We start from the raw sequence: 16787 nt of genomic DNA, 5'->3' as shown, positions 1-16787 counted from the left end.
TCGCCCCAGATGCATCCATTGAAGTATGTGTGTGCAAATGTTAGGCAAAGTTCTTAGACATAGAAAGAAGCACACGTACGAATGTTTGTGTGTGGCTGAATAACACTCGTAGTAAGAAGATGCTCTGAGTGCTCACACAGAGTAGAAAAGTGCTATATGTAAAGTCAATTTAAGCATATAAACTGAGTTTCATTGTTTACACTTTCAACACATCTCTGACAGCAGACAGCAGCTGTGTTAAACTGGACTGACTGCAGGATTTGAGCAAAGGGAGAAATCTGCTCTCAGGGATATCAGGCTCAGGGTTATCCCTCTATAAATACCTTAAATTTAGTGCGTCTCCCCCAAAAGTGCATACCTGTCGTAGAAACACAAGCAGGGTAGAATAAAGTAATAGAAACATACAGGTGCTAGAGCCCTTGAATAAGTCAGAGTCGTGTCAGGGTTCAGAATTCGTCACGTGATAGGCGGTGACGGTACTTACCGGTGGATTTAAATTAGGAGACAGTCCGGCAACTTTTGACTATTATGAATCTATAAATGCGTTGAGTTACAATATTTACATACAGATGGAAAATAAATAAATAAAGATGACGTGATGGCTCTGATTTTAATTATTTACGGTTTCCATGGTTACGCAGCGCTGTTTTGAATTATCAGTCGAGTCCTTTGCTCTGACTTCTTAACTTCGCTGTTTTGAAAGCTACCTTAAATGACCTTTGGCTGCCCCACATGCTCCCCGCACCACCACCACCACCACACACACACACCAACAGCAACTCCACCTCACCGGACAGCCAAAAGAGAAAGCAAGGCGGAAGCCTGAAGTCAGGTGAACCGAAACGTAAACGCCTAGAGGATCGGGTCTATCCGACTATTGCTGTCGTTGTGTCTGTGGAGTAGTTTCTGTTAAAGCCTGATGGATTGGTCATCCTTCGAGCACCATTTTAATGAGGAAATGGCTTAAAGCACACTGCTGCTGTGGAGTTTGTGCTTCTTTGACAGATGAACAACACTGAATCTGACACCGAGCGCCAGCTACAGTACAGTCCTGTACGCGTGTAGAAATGTATTCATTGCGCTTTGTTTTGATCCTATCATTTCACGTATGCCGGAGTCTTCCTGTCGATGCAGGTAGGAATCACGTCTTTAAAAAAAAAATGGTTTCACTGTAATTCATTAAATAAATAAATAAAATGTATAGGATTGCTTAATTTCTTTTGACAGAACAGCAGGGACGGCTTTCAGCAGCTTCAAACAGTGCATGAATCCACCCATTTTCTGTTATTCTCTTTAATCTTCGGGTGGTGGATTTGACTGGATTTAATTCTTTCACAGGTCGTTTTATTTGTATGTGCAGGACTCCTAGGAATATAAAACAATGTCTGGCCATGTAATCAGAAACTGAAACAACCAAACAAAAGTTATCTGTGGGCGTCTTATGTTGAATTGTATAAAGTTATCCAGATACAAAACAGGCAACTTGCACAGTACATGATTCTTTTATTGCATCAATTTGACAAATGCAGTGAATTTTAAAATATGCATATATATAGAGAGAGAAGGAGAGATGAAAAACAATCAAAATATACCGAGGGATGTGACGCTGCAAAGCATTTCAAAGAGCTGCACTTGACTTGATTTAGTGTTGGTTATTTAATCAACTATAAACACTGTGTGACAGAATGTAGAAATCACCGCATCTTGTTATTTCACACCATGCGATTAACATAAAATGTCTATCCTGCTCCAGAAAGCAGAAGTATGGTAAATGCAAAATATTTACTAGAAAGGCTATTAGCTTTTGCTTTCAGTTTTGCTTTTGTGAAGTGAAAGTTAGATACATCAGTTCAGTGTGATTTGGTTATTCCCCCTCTAAGGGAGGGATTATGTAATTGGTTGTGTTTGCAATCTAGTGCTCCAAAGTTTTTTGGGATATCATTTTCAGACTTTGTGTGATGGTAGATACCAAAAACAGCTCAAGATCATTTAGGTGAAAATTGGGTCAAGATCAAGGTTCAGCAAAAACTTCATATTACCCACAATTTCTTATGGATTGTCTTCACACTTTGCAACAATATACTTGTGGGACACGAGTACCTAGGCTGACTAAGCATTTGACTTTCATCTTCCTTTTTAGCACCCATTTACAGTTTGCCCATTGGATCATCTCCAAACCTTAAAGCAATATATTAGTCAAACAAAGCACTATCTTTGTTTGAGTGCTAAAGCCCGCCCCTCCACACACCCCCAACACAAGGTTATATGACTCTACAATGACACAAAAAGATTAATATACTACAGTAGATTTTCATATTACCAATGAAAAAACTTTTTTCCTCACAGCTCACACATTTTCATCTCCTGTGACACCATGTGAAACGTGTCCATAGGAAACTAAAGCTTGCTGTTAATAATGCTCACATGATAATATGATAAATTATTGTGTGTGGTTCTATCTCTCACGCCATCTCCATAAACGACAACAAGAAATAAATAAAGTGTCAATAGAAAATTGTACTTAGTAGTCAGTATAAGCTTTTAATGATATAAGTTAGCATATGATAGAATACTGCATGATGACCTTTTGATGTGTTAGACTGTTGTTCACTACAAAAACTTGTTCTGTTCTCTTTCTTTGTTTCTTCCCACAGCGATAATAAGAGCTGAACCACTCTTATCTTCACTCCCTTCTGAATCCCACAACACACACATAAACCTGCATACGCACATACATACGCACTAACATTCCTCTGTCTATGAACAGATGTATTCACTATTGTATTACTTTTGTATATAAATAAAGACCAGAGCGGTAACAGAGCGCACTTCACAGGGCCCCCACTCTGATGTGAGCGCTCTGTGACCGCCCTTGCAAGTAAAAACTGCAGCGTGTGTGTCTCCACTCTCTGACACTCTCAGCTGAAGAAGTGTCATTTAGAATAAATCTCTTGACATAAAGCTACAATTGCATTTCCTTTTTTCTTTATGTTTTTAAAATTTATATCTGGTTTTTGTTTTTGCCCATATTACATTAGATACCGTCGTACTGCAGATCCAGCAGTGGAGGAGGGCAGGAAGTCAGCAGGTTGAAGAGCAAGTCCTTCTCAATGGAATTCCTTTAATGGGCAAAAGCCCAGAATTCAATGCAGTTATCAAAGCCGTATTAGATGACACACTCCTAACATCTCTTATCAGTTTCAACCAGACCTCTTCAATACGTAAGAAAATCAAATTGTCTTGTTTTACAACTGAACATTTGTGTAAGTGAGATTGTTGTCACCAGGGCCACAACCCATTAACTCTCAACAGGTAACCACACCATTCTTCGTTCTCGAGAATGCACGTGGGAAGGGTCTAAGCTGCGCTGGGCAGATCGTGTATTTGCTGACAGCCAGTTGTACCTGACTCTCAACCAGAATGACATGTGGACAGCCCACGTACAGGAGGCGGTGGCCATCAAAGCGGTTTGGGACCAGGAAGTGCAGCAAACAAGAGCAGAGAGACTCCATCTGCAGGAGGGATGCGTCAAGCTGATGAAGCATTTGAACCTTTCTGAGAAACAGTCAGGTATATTTTACTTCAGGCTGTTTTCCTGCCTGCTTTAAGCGCTGCGGAACAAAATCAGTTCAATAAAGTGTTGAACTTAGAGAAACTTTTTTACTCCTGCTCCGACTGCCCTTTTTAAACTTGTCAGATTCTCCAGCAATAACTGTAATAACATTTTTCTAAGCAACCCATAAGTATAATATGCAGTAATTCATGTCTGAATACAAAAATAACAAAATATTTTCAATGACATATACTTGAATGATACACTGCTCTTCAAAAGTCTCGAGCCGCCCCTCATTTATTGTTATATGTTTCTAGGAAAATGGGAAATAAGTGCAGTGACTTATGAAATGTACATTTCTACAAATCTGTGCACTTCTAACAAGCTTGAAAGTCAATATTTGGTATGACCACCTCTATTCTTCAAAATTGACTCCTTTGTTCACAGTGAGTCATTATCTGGAACAAACACTAAGCTGATAGCTTTAACTCCTTTGCAGTGATTACAGACCTAAAAAATGAACATTTAAGGACTTACATTTCCATCACAGTTGGGCAGACTTTGTTAAGAATAAGAAGACGATGTTACTTTGTCAACTTTGATTAGCCTGCTACTGTAGAAAACAATAAAGTTAGTTTAAATTTATCCTTACTGTGTCATATTTGATTTGAGGATATGCTGAAATTCCTTATCCAGAAACAGGACATTTATTTATTTAATGCTAATCTTTTTAAAATGCAGAAAATGCGTAATAATGTATCTCATAATCATTTCAGTTGTTTAGTTTTAAAAGCCTCTTTGAAAGTAGTAGTAAAGGAATGTAGTACAGTACTGTGCAAACGTTTTGAGCCACCCCTCATTTATTTGAAGTAGGTGCAACGATTTATTCAAACATGTGTAAGCGTGCACGGAAAGAAGAAAAAAAAGGCAAAACCAGTTTGTCCAAATGTAAGAAGCTTGAAAGTCAATATTTGGTATGACAACCTTTATTCTTCAACATGCGCTGAACTCTCTCAGGCAAGCTTTCCGGTCATTTCTTTAAGTAGTATTCAGGAATAGTTCTCTGGGCTTCTTCTAGTGCACCACTGTGGGTTTTTCTATTTTGGTGTGCTTTTACTCCTTTGGAATCATTTTTAGGCTGGAAATGGAAACTGGTCTCATTAAGCTGCTTTTTAAGGGTTGGTGGCTCAAAATTTCTACATTTATAATTTCATCATTGTTGACAAGATCTCCAACACCACTTGTGGAAATACAACCCATAACCATGACAGAGCCTCAAGCATGTTTTACAAATACACACTCACTGAGACGGTACTATTTTATGTCTGTCATACTGTGTTGTCTTTTGTATTGTTCAGAATCAGCTAAAAAAAAATGGGAACAGCTGCTTGTAACAAAGAGCCTAAAAGCACAATTTAAAATTGGTTCTTTGCTAAGTTCGTTATAAGTGCTCTATAAGCAAACATAATACCGGTTTATTGTTTGAGGTAAGTTTATGCTTAAATGATTCATAAGTCAGTGTTACATGGCCTTATCAAACAATAAAAAAAATACAACAGATTTGTCTGAAAATGGTCAAGCAGCCAATGTCCAAAGAAAAACTTTGAAAGTCTGGACTTGAACTGTTGTTAATGACCACTTGTAAAAAAAGACAAGAGTCTGGCTTGAAATACAAGATATAAACAAATAAGGGGCAGCTCAAGACTTTTGCACAGTTATATATGACGCTAAAACAGAAAAATGGGCATGTACTTAAACAAAACAACTTTGTTTCATGCAGTTACAAGAGTTCACCTCCACATACAGGACATATGTGTTTTGGAGCGGAAATTTTTTTGTTGACTGTCGGGTTACAAATTTAACATATTTTCTTAGTTCCAGGAATTCTTCACCTTCATCTTCTGGTCCCAGTCCTGGCGCTCATTGTGTTTGGTGTACTAATTATGGTCAGCATCGTTATCTACAAAATAAAAGGTGGGCATTGAGAATTTTTCTTTCTTTCCATTTAGATGTCAGCGCATGAAGTTGTGCATCCTTTATTCACTGTTCACTGCTTAATGTAGCAACAAGATGCATGTTTAAGAGGTGACTGCAGTCCAGTGTTGCACATTGTCATTTAACAGAATGTGCTGACCTTTATCTCTGCCCTAACTTTAAACTGTCACATGATTTTAATGACTCTTATACCCAAGAGAAGTGTAAACTATGTTCCTGTGTTTTGTCTTTTTCACACTTGCTATGCAGGTTTCAGGCACCCTGGAGGTAAGAAAACTACAACTGTCATGTGTTCTCTTTATTTTCATGCATTTCTCTGCTCGGAGTCCTAGTGAAAGATTCAGAAAGTTAAATATTAAGTGAAGTCAAACAGACTCCCTTTGCTTTTCAAAGGTGTTTGTGGCCCAGTCATGTGGTCTGTCTAAAATGACTGTAACTATAGTATCATTAAAAGTATCATTAGAGATTAAAACCACATATTCATGAACTCAGTAACATGTCACATACCATAATCTGTGTTTTTCCTTTCCCCACAGGTGTCATTGGCTCAATTGTCCATTACCACAGAGATATGAATGAAATGACTGAAAATGATCGGGAAATTGTGTAGACGTCTTCTGTTACAATACCTCACAACTGTAATAATACTAAAAAAACGGATGATATTTCCAGCATATTTCTGTATGAAAACTGATAGCGTAGCTCCATGAATATCAGCAGGCCTTTGCGATGTGTAATTCAAGCTTTAGGTAACATTCCTGGCTCCAGTGAAACATAAGCTTTTGTTTTTTGCATTAAAATTGCACAGTACTCTGTTTTGGTCACCACCTCCACCTGGCATTCGTATTCTATTTTTATCTTATTGTATATTTTTATTCTATTTTATTCTACTGTATATAGTATATTATTTTATTCTATTCTGTACAGCTGTGTACTGTATTTATTCTTATTGTATTCTAATTTTTGCGTCATAACTTTTGCACTGTCCACTTCCTGCTGTGACAAAACAAATTTCCCACGTGTGGGACTAATAAAGGTTATCTTATCTTATCTTATCTTTATGTAGAATATTTAAATGTTATGTTGTTTTGCTACTGAGAGACTGATCAAAGTGTCAAATCCTGGTTGTTTTGAACTAAAAATGTGACTGCAGCATCTTTACTTGAAAAGCTTTCAGTGTAGTTGCACGTCTCTTTATACCAAACACTGTTGGGATTCCTTGGCCATGAGATTATTTAAGTAAATTACTTTTTTTTATTTCCTACTGCTTTATTTAGTTTTTTTTTTTCTGTTGGCATGTCAGGTAAGAGGAGAGCAGAATAAAAGTATAATCTGGAATTCACATTAACCTGTGATGTCAGAGTTATCACTTTATTTAAAGTAAATCCTGATCATGTAAATCAGGGGTGTCCAACTCCAGGCCTCAAGGACCAGTGTCCCTGCAGGTTTTAGATGTGTCCTTGATCCAACACAGCTGATTTAAATGGCTTAATTACCTCCTCAATATGTCTTGAAGTTCTCCAAAGGCCTGGTAATGAACTAATCATTTGATTCAGGTATGGTGACCCAGGGTGATATCTAAAACTGTAGAGTTGGACACCCCCGATGTAAATCAATTGACCAAATGCCAAGCAAACAAGAAAATGACTTTAAATCTAAATGATAGTGCATAATAAACAATAAATATTTTATTTGTTCAATACTAAAGATGTTTGTTTGAGGTGCCTCCTTTAAGCTGTGGTCCAGACCTGTGTACAGGTGTGTCAAGGTGACTGAAAACCAACGTGTACACATCAGTCAAAGAGCAAAGACACAATATATTATCAGACTATGAGAAGATTTTTGCTTAATCACTCAGCAAATATTTATATTTAAACTCTCCCTGAAATTAGTATTTACCAATATTAGATTCTTAAATAAAAAAAATAAAACCCAATATTTATTTATTTATTTTACTAGCCTTCAAATACAGAAAAATATACTTGATAGCGGTCTCGTGTTTTAAAGTAAAGCGTCTTACAGGTCTTTAGTTTTGTGTCGCTCTTTAAATTCATACAGCGCAGACCTAAACTACAGATAGAGGGCCACACCTTTAAGTGGAGAGGTTTCTTTTCATACGTTAAAGAAAGTATCATTGACCAATCACGTTAACGTATTCGTAAACGTCACCATAGCAATGCGCTGAGCTTACTGCAGCTTCTTGAACTAACCAATCGCATGAGCGCTCTGTGGTATTTAAACGTCGTGGCGTCATACGCACGAAATTCAAAATCGAGAGAGAGACAAGAGTTTGTGCTTCTCTGCATTTCACGTTTTCTCGACGAGGTGAGGTCATTGTGTTGATTTTGAAATTGCAGAAATATACTTTTAAATTCAATCACTAGTTTTAAGTTTGTTTTGTTTATACTTGAAATCATTTTTAATCGGTTAAGCGATGGTGCTAACGCGTTCTTTCATTGGATTCATGCTACACAATCGTTTAGCTTGGTCACGTTAAGCTAACGTTCAAAACAAGAATAGAAGCATAGCGAAGTTTTTCAATCGGACCTGACTTACTTTTTAAATGAAGACATTTTTGACAGATGCTATCCTAGCATTAGTCTGAGCATCGTAGCTGTCAGTAAGCCTTTATACTGTTTCAAATCAGATACGGACTTACTGTTTATCTGTTGTGATGTCCAGGTCTATGAAAACGTTGATAAAATGGCGCAGTTTGGGTTTGAGAACGACATCCACAGCATCTTGAAGCTGGACATGCCGATCACAAACGCTCCCATGGCGAGGTGGCAGAGAAAGGCGAGCTCATCAAACGCATCCGCCCTGAGCGGCTTGTCGCCGGGAAAGTCTGCTAATGTGTCCCTGAGCTCATCAAAAACACCAAGCAAAACGCCAGGTAGTGTATTTGTCTGCATTTATACTCGTATGTCGGGGAAAGCTTTGCAAATGTTAACCACTGGGAAGTTTTTTTTTTTTTTAAATTTTTTTTTTTTATGGGTCATAGGCAAAAACAAGAAACAAACCCCATCCAAGATGGGGGGTGATCGTTTCATTCCCATCAGAAACAGCAAGCAAATGGATGTGGCAACTTTCCTGCTGACAAAGGAGAATGAGCCAGCGGACACAAACACATCAGTTACATCAGTAAGTTGTGTAACAAACACTTAAGCTTCTATTTGTACAAGTAGGATATCAATCAGTGTGGCTCCCTGTGTCTGAAGGAAACCCAGAAAGCGTGGTCTGTGTCACTGAATGGATACAACGTTGAAGATGCAAAGATCCTCCATCTTGGAGGGAAACCACTTAATGCACCAGAAGGTAGAAATATGTGCATTTTATAAATATCTGCTGTATTGAAGGCAATTCTTTTTATTCATTGTCGCTCTGTCTTGTTTACAGGCTACCAAAACAACCTAAAAGTCCTCTACACTCACACAGCAACCCCTGCCTCTATTAAAAAGTCCAGATACATATCTTCAACTCCTGACAGGATCTTGGATGCTCCTGATCTTAGAAATGATTTCTGTAAGTTGGGCACTTAAGAGGATTTTACATCTCTATACAATTGACTTTATTTAATTGCAATGAATCTTTAAATGATGCCACAAATTTACAGAAAGGCAGAGAATGGACGCTGATCAATAGATTCTAAAAGAGCAAATCTTGTATGTTTGGTTTGAAGTCCTTATTCGTGACTTGCATGCTGGAATATTTAAGTCAGACTTCTTACTAGGAAAGTTGGAGCAGCCCTCCAACCTCATAAGCTAAGATGGCAGTGCAAGTCATTTTTGTTTCCATTGTTGTCCATGACTGGCTGTATAAACACTATCCAGATCACGACAAGGCTCCGTCATGAATGCGCTGCAGCATTTAAGAAAGAGAGAGAGAGAGATCTCTATCTCAGAGCAACACCATTCCCAAGTTGTTTTCCTGTTTATATATGTTCCCGTTTAATAAATAGGAACCCAACTGAAATTCAGTGTTGCATAAACATCCTAGTTTAGTAAATTAAGAATACTTTAACATGCAATATTAATTTAGGCTTTTTTTTCCTCCCCCCTCTAGATTTGAATCTACTTGATTGGAGCAGTAGAAATTTTCTCGCTGTTGCTCTTCATAACAGTGTTTACCTGTGGGATGCCACTCAAGGAGACATCCTTCTTCTCATGAAGATGGAGCGTGAAGAGGACTACATCTGCTCCCTGTCCTGGACTAAAGAGGGAAGCTACCTAGCTGTTGGCACCAGTGACTGCAAGGTTCAGGTCCGTGTGGAGATCATCGTGCCAAATGAATATGGGACATATCAGAACATGTGTTTTATATATATTTTTTTTTATAAATTGTATTGATTTCCATTTAGTTGTGGGATGTTGAAAATCAGAAGCGCTTGCGCAGCATGGCCAGCCACACAGCAAGGGTTGGAAGTCTGAGCTGGAATGACCATGTTGTCTCCAGGTAAAAATGTTTCTCCTACCAAAGACAGTGGTGATATCTCCCTGGTGTTTTCCATTTTTGCACTCAAGTGTGTGTTCTCCTCTTTCACCACCCCCTGCAGTGGCTCCAGATCTGGACACATCCACCACCATGATGTGAGGGTGGCAGACCATCACATCGGCACCCTGACTGCTCACGCACAGGAAGTGTGCGGCCTGAAGTGGTCCCCTGATGGGCGATACTTGGCTAGTGGAGGCAATGATAACTTGGTGTGCATATGGCCCCGTGCACAGGGGGGCAGTGCTGGCAACGACAGCCAGCTGATCCGTTGCTGGAGCGAACATCAGGGAGCAGTCAAGGTGAGCAGCAAACAGAAGTTCAATATGCTAATTTTCTCCTTTTCAGTTTCCTCTCCCTTCCTGCTCCTTGTGAACATTTAATGAAGACTGAAGTTTAAATATTCTCGTTGCCACTTGTGTATGCCTTTCCATTGTTCTAGGCTCTGGCCTGGTGTCCATGGCAGCCCAATATCCTTGCATCTGGAGGTGGTACTAGCGACCGCCACATCCGTATCTGGAATGTAAACAGTGGCTCCTGTATCAGTTCGCTTGACACTCAGTCCCAGGTAACTGCATCCTTCCAGGGATGTCAAACTAATTTTACATTGTGGGCCACATACAGCTCACATTGTTCTGAAATGGCCCCGATCAGTAAAACTCCGTTTTCTGGCAGTGTAAAGAAGTTTAAACATTTAATCTCTGAAATCTCTTAATATAGAATAAAATTTCAACAGCATTTCTCAGTTTTTTTTATATTGTAAAATAAAGGTCTCGCCCAAAATTTCCACTTTTTGTTAATGCATAACAGATTTAAATAGTTGTAGAGGATTAAAATGAACATTTCTGTATTAATATTTAAGTGCATATAGTATTGAGCTACTATAGTGTGGAATGAATGGCGATGTGGAAGGTCTTTATCAATAGGAAAAGCTGGTTCAAGTTCAAAATCATTTCTTTCACTTTCAAGAACTGTCCAGTGGGCCTAAATGGAGACTTTGCTTGGCCGGTTCTGGCCCTGCACCTGTTTGACATCCCTGTTCCACACAGTTCGGTTTTAATGGTCATTCCCACTAAAATGTGTTTGACTACATGTCTCATCCAATCCAACTTTTTAGATCTCATCCCTGGTGTTTGCACCCAACTACAAGGAGCTGGTCTCTGCTCATGGATATGCCCACAACAATGTTGTTGTCTGGAAATATCCCTCTCTCAGTAAAGTCGCAGAGCTCAATGGTAAACAAGTCCCGTCCACATAAAGGCACATCCAGTGAACTGAGAACCTGCTGTTCCTCCTTTCTCCTGGTATAATTTGTTTATTTTTCTTTAAGGCCATGACGACAGAGTTCTGAGTTTGACTCTCAGTCCGGACTGCTCGACTGTTGCTACTGTTGCTGCAGATGAGACCATTCGCCTGTGGAAGAGCTTCGAAATGGATCCCATTAAGAAGAAGGCTAAAGAGAGGATGGTGAAATCAACCAGCAGCGTCATTCATCAGTCCATCAGATAATTTTCTTCAATGAGATTTTACATCTGTTATGAGTTTGAGTTATTTGTGATATATATTTTTTCTTAATTTATCCACAATAAAGGAAACCACCTGGTGTTCTGTGATGCTCCAGTTGGTGGTTTAAAGTGTTAATGGCCGTGTGTGTGGTACTAGTGATTTTTGTCAGTCAGTTTTTAAAATGTATAGCCTAGGTTTTTTTTTTTTTTTTTTCTTTTAAAATCTGGATGTTCTGTATACCTGGGTTATAAATAAACACTTCACCATATCGGCTTCCCTTTGTGTTGCTTCATGTTGCCAGGACCAGTTTAAAAGTTTACTGGTGTGTTGTTTTCAAATACATCCTGCTTATGATGTAGAACTAAATCTGCTGTTCATTGTCAGACTAGAGCTGGCTTTTGTTACATCACAAAAGTTGATCTATTATAACGGATCACTTAATCTGCTGTTATTCTGTAGTGTTTGTTGATAAAATGCAACCAACTTTGTAGATGTGTCTCAAGTATCTAAGGCCTGAGGATGTATTTCATTGAACTTTTTTTCCCCACTTAATGTAAATACAAATGCCCAAATATTGCCACAAGGTGGCTCACTCTGAATTCAGAACTGAGTGCTTGCATTTAAGTTATTTAAAAGGAATGCTGATTGGGTTCACATGCAGAATTTCCTAAAAGTATGTCATATTGCAAAAATAAGCTGGGTTTTTGCTGTCAACTTTTTTTTTTTTTTTTTTTAAATTGATGTGCAACTGCTACGAGTACAGATTATGAAAGCTCATGTTTATAAATCATTGGCTTTTAGAAAGGTCCCATAATGTTATCTTTAATTGACCAAGAGTTAAAACCAGCATAACAGGCCCAACCTCTGTTCCTCAGAGGGCACATACACATTAAAACGGGTCCCCAATCCCAGTCCATGAGGGCCAGTGTCCCTGCAGGTTTTAGATGTGTCCTTGATCCATCACAGCTGGATTAAATGGATAAATTACCTTCTCAACATGTCTTGAAGTTCTCCAGAGGCCTGGTAATGAACTAATCATGTGATTCAGGTGTGTTTGACCCAGTGTGAGATCTAAAACCTGCAGGGACACCGGCCCTCGCGGGCTGGGATTGGGGACACCTGCGTTAAAGTAATCAATAGCAGCAAACAGTGATGGGTTTCAGTATATTCAGACTTCTTTAGTTATAATTCAGAAACAACCAACAGCATAGAAAGCCTATTAACTTCAAGCACAGTGTGCAAAGAGAACAGACCATACAGAGTTGTAAAACAGACTGGATTAATACAGATGAACATGCACAGCAGTGTATGTGCACTTTAAAAACAACACAAAACTGTAATATACAGTATAACATTGCTCTCCCACAACTCTCAAAATTGAAATTTAGTTTAGGTGTAACACTTTTCAGTCAGTGCACACCATAACTGTTTTTCAAGTTACGCAGACCTTTAAATTTAGTTTTATTTCAAAGATAAATAAAAAAATAAAATAAGAAAAAAAACCTTAAATATTTGACATTTACAGTGAAATTCTTTGTGGGGGGCTAACAGATAATTGCAGTTATTTACATGTTCTAGTCTTGTGTGAAAACTGTGCCGTACTCCCAAGCAACAAAGCCCATGTTAGCAAAAACAGCAGTGTGGGTCGAGCCCGAGTCGAAGAATACTATCAGTGACAAAAATAAGCACCAATCTTCATACAGTATTCATCACAGTTACAACTTACAAACACAACGTGGGCAGGTAGAGATCACCATTCACGCCCCAAGAACACTGGATGTGCTTTCACAAAAGACTAGATTTACAAAGAAACTACAGTTTAGATGAAGCATACTGAAATTGATGTCAGTCCAATATGCCAGTAGATATGAATGATGAATTTAATGGTGTTAATTCGAACTGACAGTCTGTGTGTCTCTCTCATTTTCCAGGCAGGGTCACAGAGTTAGACTTCCTTGACTTTGCCCATGAAGATTTTGCCGTTGGTGCAGTGGTGACTGTTGCCATTCTGAAGGTGCTTTCCGTTGGCCACCACAGTGAACGGGTCGCTGGTTGAGCCGTTCTGTTTCGACTTTTCGGGCGTGAGGGGAAGTCTGTTGCCTTTTATGTAGGCCTGCACCCAAAAGTGGGAGAACAGGAGAAAGAATAAGACCCCATACATCCAGATCAGGTGGATCCAAAAGGGGACTTGATAGTCACACTTTTCCATGAAGTAGTATTGGCTGATGTGAATGGAGACCAGAATGAACTGCGTCTGAAAAACAACCACCCCTCCCAAACATTAGTTTTTGTAAAACAGTTGAGCTGTAGGCAAAAATCAGATATGCCATTTATTTGAATTTTTTGCTGTGGAAAATACAAAACAACGTACAAGCTGGATTGCGGTCATGTACTTCTTCCACCACAAGTATTTGTGGAAGCGAGGCCCTGCAGCAGAGAGTGCGTAGTAGGTGTACATGATAACATGGACTGTTGCATTCACCATGGCATGGAAGGAGCCCATTCCTCCAGCTTAAGAAGGGGGTAATAAAATATTATGTTAATGTACAGATGCAACATCTCACAGAAAAGTTGTGCTGGTCTTGCACTGTCAAACAATGCGTTTACATGCATTTGTAAGCTCACCGGGTGTCAGGGTGACGCCCCACCACCACGTCCAGGGCATAAAGGAGTGATGGAAGACGTGAAGAAATGTGATCTGACCTTGTTTCTTTCTCAGCACAAAGAATACCTGCAAAAGCACACATGGGATCAGTCACGGTTAACTGATCAAAAGGCCAAAATAATAAGGGGAAGATTTAAAAAAAAAAGAAAAAAAAAAAGAAAGAAAAAGAAAATGCACCTACTGTGTCAAGAAGCTCAATGAATTTGGAAAAATAAAACAGCCAGGCCACCCAAATCATCTGTGGAAAGGAAGAGGGCTGTGATGTCAGATATCTGACACTCAATCAGAAATAAAATAAATTACATTTAAAAGACCCAAAAAAAAAAAAAAAATTTAATTATTAGCTTGAGACAATGAAAGCTCCCCTGTAAAAATTTACTGACTTACCCTAAGAGCCTGTGGGCTGGTGGAACGGTCAATAAGGTCGCATCTCCATGTGAAGGTGGTGGCCCATCCAGACATCATAAACTAAGTGTAAAAAAAGAAAAAAAGAAAAAAAAAAAACCACACCAGCAGCTTTTAGCACTGACATCACACCTGTAGTAAAAGAGCGCAAACAAATACCTTTTCGTCTTACCTCATACACTATGTAGGCATTCAACAGAACCATGGAAACATTGTAGATTATCATGGCGGTGTTGAGGTGGAAAGGTTTGCGATTTGCCATCACGCGAGGCCCCACGTACACGGAGAAGGCAACGTAACCCAGGAGGATGGTTGTCATGTGCACGGGGCTCTGCATCAGAGGGTAATCTCTGACTCTGGCATCTGGAAACCGCATACAGGAAACACAGGCATGTTTTAGTCCTTGAGTCATGGTTCCATACTGGAATATCTGGGTGGGTCCACCGGCACTTCAGGTCATACATACTTTTGTGCTGTTTCACACCTGATGATGATGACGAAATAAAATGTTCTGATTTGAGCAGATTGTAGGTGTGAAGAGAGAAATGAAGACACTTACCAGTTCTTGATTGTAGATAACTGTGGAACTCAACAACGCTTGTTATAGCCTCTTGCAGCATGGTGACTGCTTCCTCTTTACCCTTTCAAAACACCTGGAAAAAAAAACAACGAACAGTACAAAAAGACAAAGAGTCAGAGAACAAGAGATAAAGCGGAGCTGAAAGAGGTTGGTTGGGCAGGTGAGCAATAATATGACTGCTCAACCTGCTGACTCAATGACTGAACAAACAGGAGACAGCTGGATGGCCTCAACAAACACCCCTGAGTGCCCTCGGCTCCAATTTTTCAAACAGATATACAAGGAAAAAATGAGAGCGAATTTAAGAACTTCTTTCACAGCTCAGACTTTTTAAAAAGAAGAAGTCCTTCATAGATATTTTGGGCAGAATTGTGAAACGTGATTTCAGATGACAGGTTTTAAACAATGAAATGCTCATTGGGACTAACAGAGCAAGTCAAACAGGTGAGGCAAAGAACTTGGCCCATGTGGCCAAATGAGTGAATGAAATATGAGCAGATCATGAAGCTCAGGTAGTAAAATTGTAGAACGAGACACGATCATTTATGTTGTTTTGAACTAGTTCAAGCTTATTCTTCAGTTTTGACAAGAAGGTGAAAAGCTACAAGGTGTAACAAGTGACTCACCCTCTGAGCACTCCTGTATGCGAGGAAAGCAGCTCCTCAGCCACAGCCGGCAGCACTCAATCCAGTGAATTCAACAGATCTGCGACACCCGTGAGAGCGATCAGGCAGAAAAACCAGAAGCATGAAGGGATTTTCCGTGGGTTGAAGCCTCCAGCTGTCCTCTGATGTATGATATTTACACAATTACACAGAAAACAGACCAACAATAGCTAAAATGCTTTAAGGAAAGACCGATAAAGAAACCGAGAGGGAGATGAGTAAAAGTGACAGAAGAGCTATGACAACTATGGGACTGGGCTCATTCAGCTCAATTTAAACCCCATGGCTCTACTTTGTAGTTTCACAACCACACCCTGTTTCAGTGCTTGGCTCCACCTCTCTGTCCACACTGAGACTGCCTGTGATTGGACTGCCTCATCAATAAGTGGTGAAGGCGATAGGGTGAAAGAGTTAAAGGCCCCCTGCATAAGACACCTACAGCCAAAGGCGACTACCTCCATTGTTACTTAATAAGTTCAGTAAAATGCAAGAAAACAAACAGAGTTATGTGAAAAAAGTGAACTGATATAAAAATACAGATTCCCAAAAGCCATGAAATAAATAAAGTAAAGAAGTACATGAGGATAACGTAATAATGTTATCCTTCATACTTGATTTAGGTTAAAGGTTGCAAACCCACACAATACACTTACAAACCTAACGACACATTTGGATTTGCCCAACCCTTGCAGCTATTTGACAGGCCCTCTGGTGCCTCTGGTTTGACCTGTTCCCCAAGCACCGGCGATGCTGGGCGTGAGGCCTGGATAGTGTTAAAAATTTACTCGGCACCACAAGATTAGACGGAGAGGCAGGAATGAAAGGCATCCATGCACATGAAAGAGGGCGAGAAGGAAGCGGGGAGAGGCAATCAGTGCTGTCTGTTTACATATTGTATGACACTTTAACACTAAGTGCACTCAAGTGAAA

The 16787-nt window shown here is 39.4% G+C and overlaps 3 protein-coding genes across 3 annotated transcripts; 2 read left to right on the top strand and 1 right to left on the bottom strand.

Moving 5' to 3' along the window:
- Nucleotides 1-809: 809 nt before the first annotated feature.
- Nucleotides 810-7203, top strand: LOC308413132 (uncharacterized protein). The gene is made up of 6 exons (XM_080907946.1): nucleotides 810-1134; nucleotides 3039-3221; nucleotides 3313-3570; nucleotides 5429-5527; nucleotides 5798-5815; nucleotides 6085-7203. Exons 1-6 carry the CDS (start codon nucleotides 1068-1070, stop codon nucleotides 6156-6158), a joined length of 699 nt encoding a protein of 232 aa, XP_080764072.1. The 5' UTR covers nucleotides 810-1067; the 3' UTR covers nucleotides 6159-7203.
- Nucleotides 7204-7765: 562 nt separating this feature from the next.
- Nucleotides 7766-11799, top strand: cdc20 (cell division cycle 20 homolog; the record flags this gene model as incomplete). The annotated part of the gene is made up of 11 exons (XM_080907944.1): nucleotides 7766-7873; nucleotides 8231-8441; nucleotides 8550-8689; nucleotides 8767-8863; nucleotides 8945-9070; nucleotides 9611-9807; nucleotides 9906-10000; nucleotides 10101-10338; nucleotides 10479-10604; nucleotides 11154-11271; nucleotides 11367-11799. The coding sequence occupies 11 exons, from the start codon at nucleotides 7766-7768 to the stop codon at nucleotides 11543-11545; spliced, it is 1635 nt and encodes a 544-aa protein (XP_080764070.1). The 3' UTR covers nucleotides 11546-11799.
- Nucleotides 11800-12360: 561 nt separating this feature from the next.
- elovl1a (ELOVL fatty acid elongase 1a) lies at nucleotides 12361-16131 on the bottom strand. Its single transcript, XM_080907391.1, has 8 exons — nucleotides 15819-16131; nucleotides 15172-15265; nucleotides 14785-14975; nucleotides 14595-14675; nucleotides 14389-14445; nucleotides 14168-14273; nucleotides 13914-14053; nucleotides 12361-13796 (listed from the first exon to the last, which is right to left on the bottom strand). The coding sequence occupies exons 2-8, from the start codon at nucleotides 15230-15232 to the stop codon at nucleotides 13488-13490; spliced, it is 945 nt and encodes a 314-aa protein (XP_080763517.1). The 5' UTR covers nucleotides 15233-15265; nucleotides 15819-16131; the 3' UTR covers nucleotides 12361-13487.
- Between the last annotated feature and the right edge of the window lie 656 nt (nucleotides 16132-16787).

The sequence above is a fragment of the Rhamphochromis sp. 'chilingali' genome (assembly GCF_963969265.1).
Source record: "Rhamphochromis sp. 'chilingali' genome assembly, chromosome: 16".
Lineage (NCBI taxonomy): Eukaryota > Metazoa > Chordata > Actinopteri > Cichliformes > Cichlidae > Rhamphochromis > Rhamphochromis sp. 'chilingali'.
This window is presented reverse-complemented; position numbering and strand designations above follow the sequence as displayed.